Source organism: Xyrauchen texanus, unplaced genomic scaffold (genome assembly GCF_025860055.1).
Source record: "Xyrauchen texanus isolate HMW12.3.18 unplaced genomic scaffold, RBS_HiC_50CHRs HiC_scaffold_697, whole genome shotgun sequence".
NCBI classification, from domain to species: Eukaryota; Metazoa; Chordata; class Actinopteri; order Cypriniformes; family Catostomidae; genus Xyrauchen; species Xyrauchen texanus.
Genome location: NW_026266684.1, coordinates 1 through 3,841, shown reverse-complemented (window position 1 = coordinate 3,841; position 3,841 = coordinate 1). Strand labels below are relative to the sequence as shown.

The 3,841-nt window shown below is 34.7% G+C and overlaps 1 protein-coding gene across 1 annotated transcript; it reads right to left on the bottom strand.

The window, feature by feature from the left end:
* Nucleotides 1-359: 359 nt before the first annotated feature.
* Nucleotides 360-3,517, bottom strand: LOC127642563 (uncharacterized). Its single transcript, XM_052125198.1, has 5 exons — nucleotides 3,494-3,517; nucleotides 2,952-3,043; nucleotides 2,675-2,785; nucleotides 753-1,020; nucleotides 360-666 (listed from the first exon to the last, which is right to left on the bottom strand). Exons 1-5 carry the CDS (start codon nucleotides 3,515-3,517, stop codon nucleotides 451-453), a joined length of 711 nt encoding a protein of 236 aa, XP_051981158.1. The 3' UTR covers nucleotides 360-450.
* Nucleotides 3,518-3,841: the final 324 nt, after the last annotated feature.

Here is a 3,841-nt window from a genome sequence, read left to right as displayed (position 1 = left end):
GGTTTTGGTCTTATATAAAATGAGACAACAGACTCTTAAAGATGGAGACCATTTCAGACCTTAAAACAGATGTTGTGGATGTTACTGTTTTACCTTTTTCCTTGCTGTTTTACTTCCATCACAATACAGGTCTTGATCTATTATTAAATTACCGAACTGTTCATGTCAGTGTGTTCAAGTCATACTGTTAACTGTTATTTTGTTTTCAATAGTTTAACAACTGAAACTTTGAAACACACTGAACTTTCTCTTATTTTTCTGGCATTCAAAATGTCAAAACCTTTGATGGCAATACTGTTGTAATAAAATGAAAGGCTAAACAGTAAAATAAAAAGTTACTTAAAAATTTGCTGAAAAAAGTTTATTTTGCCTGTTAAAGTTTAAAACATCAATACATTCTTTGTCTCCCCCACCCCCACACACTTATACATTGCTGATCCTTACAGCGTCTTAGATATAACCAATGCTATGCATGTATTGCAGTGCTGCTATGTAAACATTTGCCCCAAAATTGTCTGATGGCTGCATTGGGTCCACAGTAGACTTTAGTCCATCTAGTTCCAGTGGGCTCAGTGGACATTCAGTTTCAGGGACATGGATGCCAGAATTTGTGTGACTGGGGATAAGACCACTGCTTTCCCAATCTATTTGTGGAATCTGTAGAATCTGTAAGAAGTGATAAATTAGTTCAAAATGATACATTTGTTTATATGAATTAATAGAAAAAACTAAAATAGCAAGACATGACCTACTTCATCACACTCTTCAGAATGGTACTGCTGCCCCAGGTGCCACAGCTGATTTGGAGTTAGATTGCCCTCAGTTGAAAGAGGATGGTTATCCCATCCATCTCGGAATATGTCGAGGTGGGCTTGGAGGCGTGGGATGATGGCATAGTGACAGCAAAAGATGTGCAGACTGCTGGACAGATCAAGATGTCCATCTTCTTCCAGCTGGTGCAGGACATGGTAGAAATGGGAGGTAACGGCAGTGAACACATCGCGCCACAATCGCTCTATTCTGTTTTGAGCAAAGGAGTAGAAACAAAAATATTTGCCCATTAACAGAATTCCCACAGAAAACAAGTAATTTGTCTTGACATTTACTAGGGGGAACCTGCAACTTAAGGGTTACATTATTTTCAAATAATTTGACAATACATAGAAAACATAATACTTGATGCATAACATTTACAATGTTGCTTGGTGGCAAGGCAACTTAAAAAAAAAAAATTACATTTGATTTAAAAACCTTGGACAACCATTTTTTCCATGAAAAAATTAAACCCAGCCAAAGAGTCACAAGACAAGACCCATTACCAGCAAAGAGTTCTTAAGATTTGCTTATTTTATAATATTCTTATAACTTCAAAATGTAAACTTTTATCATTTTACAGTATCAGGAGAGACCTTGCATTTATGTTATTGCAGAATATTAACAAAACACATGGTAATTACCAGTGGTGTAAAGTATTAGAGTAAATGTAATTACTTACTGTACCCGAGTAGCTTTTTGGCTACTTTGTACTTTTGAGTATCAAAGATATTAGAGAAAGCAACTTTAACTATCTACTTGACTAAAATATTTTTGACTAAATATTTTTAAAAAGTATATGGGCCTAACAGAAATTGAGACGGAGACAAGACTTGGTTGTTACTTAAGCAGTCCTCTGTGATGTCTTAATATATAAAAAGGCAACACTTTTTATATCTTTTAAATAAAGACATGATTTACTTATTGTGATTTGATTGAAATATTAATATGTATTAATAGTGCTTTGTGTTTTTAAAATATATAGTAAAAAAAGAAAGCCTAACAATATGTACACAAACGCTTCAGTTCTTTCCCATAACTGGCTGAACTCGGGTATCTCAGGTAATTATTTCACAAAAATGACTGGTAAGTGATGGACTAACCGACTCTATGACACAACTATCTAAAATTATGAATAAAATAAATAATCAATTGAAAGAAATTATTTGGACATTAAAGCTTGATATAAAATTTACATTCCTAAACCCTGGCTTAATGTCTGTATTTGCATATTTGTGGTGTCAGTGTCACTGTTTTGTTGAATGCTGCACACAATATAATATTTAGTTTACATTAAGGCTATAACATTGCACATCCTCATGTTATATATTGCCGAACAAGTTTATCCTAAACTGACTTTTCGGACTATAAAGATTAAAATAAAACGTTCTCTTCTTCACTCCAATTGTCATGTTTTCTATTGCTGTTTGACATCACAGTAATATGAAGTACACGACTGGTTGTCTGTCTTGCTAAACATCTAGTCGTAACATTATAACACTCCATCTTTTCACACTGTACAAGTTTTGCACTACAATGCAGTTAGCACAGCAAAACAATTTCCCAATGCTAACCCCGCTTGTAAATTTTAAGTAAGAAACATTCCTTTACCCGGGGTTAAGTGCAATGTTTAGAATGGTGAAAACCCAGGGTTAAATGCAGTGTGAAAAGCACTAATGAGAGAGAGAGAGAGAGAGAGAGAGAGTGGCTTTACATTTTCGCTGTAAGGTATCTCTACTTTTACTTAAGTAAAGTTAGTATGATTACACCTCTGGTTACTTTGAGCATAAAAATATCCTGTGGTGGGGATATTTTTTTAGTTGTTAGGATCACAGAATAATCATATTGTATTCAAATTTACCTCTGATTGTGAACACTTTTACCCGCAATAAAGCTACTTCTTCCTGTTCCCCGAACCGAGAACATAAGGCTGGCCACATCCACATTCTCTCCTCCATGATCGCCCCGGACCCTGCCAAAATCTAGTGGTTATAATTAGGTTGGTTAATAGCAGTGTAGCATACATTATCTCCCATATTTATTTAAATTATATTTGCATCAGTGCAACACTTCAAGACTCTATTCTGTGCATTTCATAAAAAAGTCATAGACAGCAATTGCCAGTGGCCAATTTTTACCTCAGTGGAAATCCAAACTTCTGAACTGCCTCACGGAAGAAAGACAGTGTTGAAGAAGCCAGATTGTTATTAGACACGCCAAGATACATTATCTACATAAATACACAATAAAATAATTTTAATATAATTTTAATTTAATATTAATATAAGAATATTTTAGTATGTACTCCACATTTAAATTAGTAAAAATCATTGATTTGTTTATTTCACTAGTGTTTATAAGAGGGTTTTCAGTAACACAAATGAATAAATTATATATAACGTTGGGCAGTGTTCAGTTTTTAACTTATGTTTGTAATAAGCTTTTCAGTAATGTCTATGTATGAATTTCACTAACATTATTCAGTGTTTTAGGTTCACTGATTTCATATATATATAATCATGTTTATTATAATCAATCACTTGAAAGCCTTTGAATCAAATGGTTCAGCAGCAATTCCTGAAACATAATATTAATATTATATTATACACTTTATTATTAGTGTGTGTGGGGGGGTTGTTTTATTCTTAATAACAAACATTTTATAAAAAGAAAAACTTACCTTCGGATCGTTATATTCCGCCATCGCGATGACTGCATTCCAAAGTGGCGCGAACGCGAGGCCGCGGGTGTCGTGACATCATCGCGTAGAATATAAGTCCGATTTCATTGGCTAGGCGCCAACCAATAAAACGACTCCATTTCCGCAAACCGCCCCCCTTTCCCTCCCCTCTCCTCTCGCCACTACTAAGTTACAAGTGCACAAATCAGTTTTGCACCTAGTATATCGCGAAAAGAGTAGCAAAAGTCAAGGCGCGAAATTTGAACTTGCAGTGACAGATTTGAGAAGTTGCAAATGCCAAGTTGAGGTTGTGCTGCGAATTTGAATGTTAGAAGAATTGCAAATTTG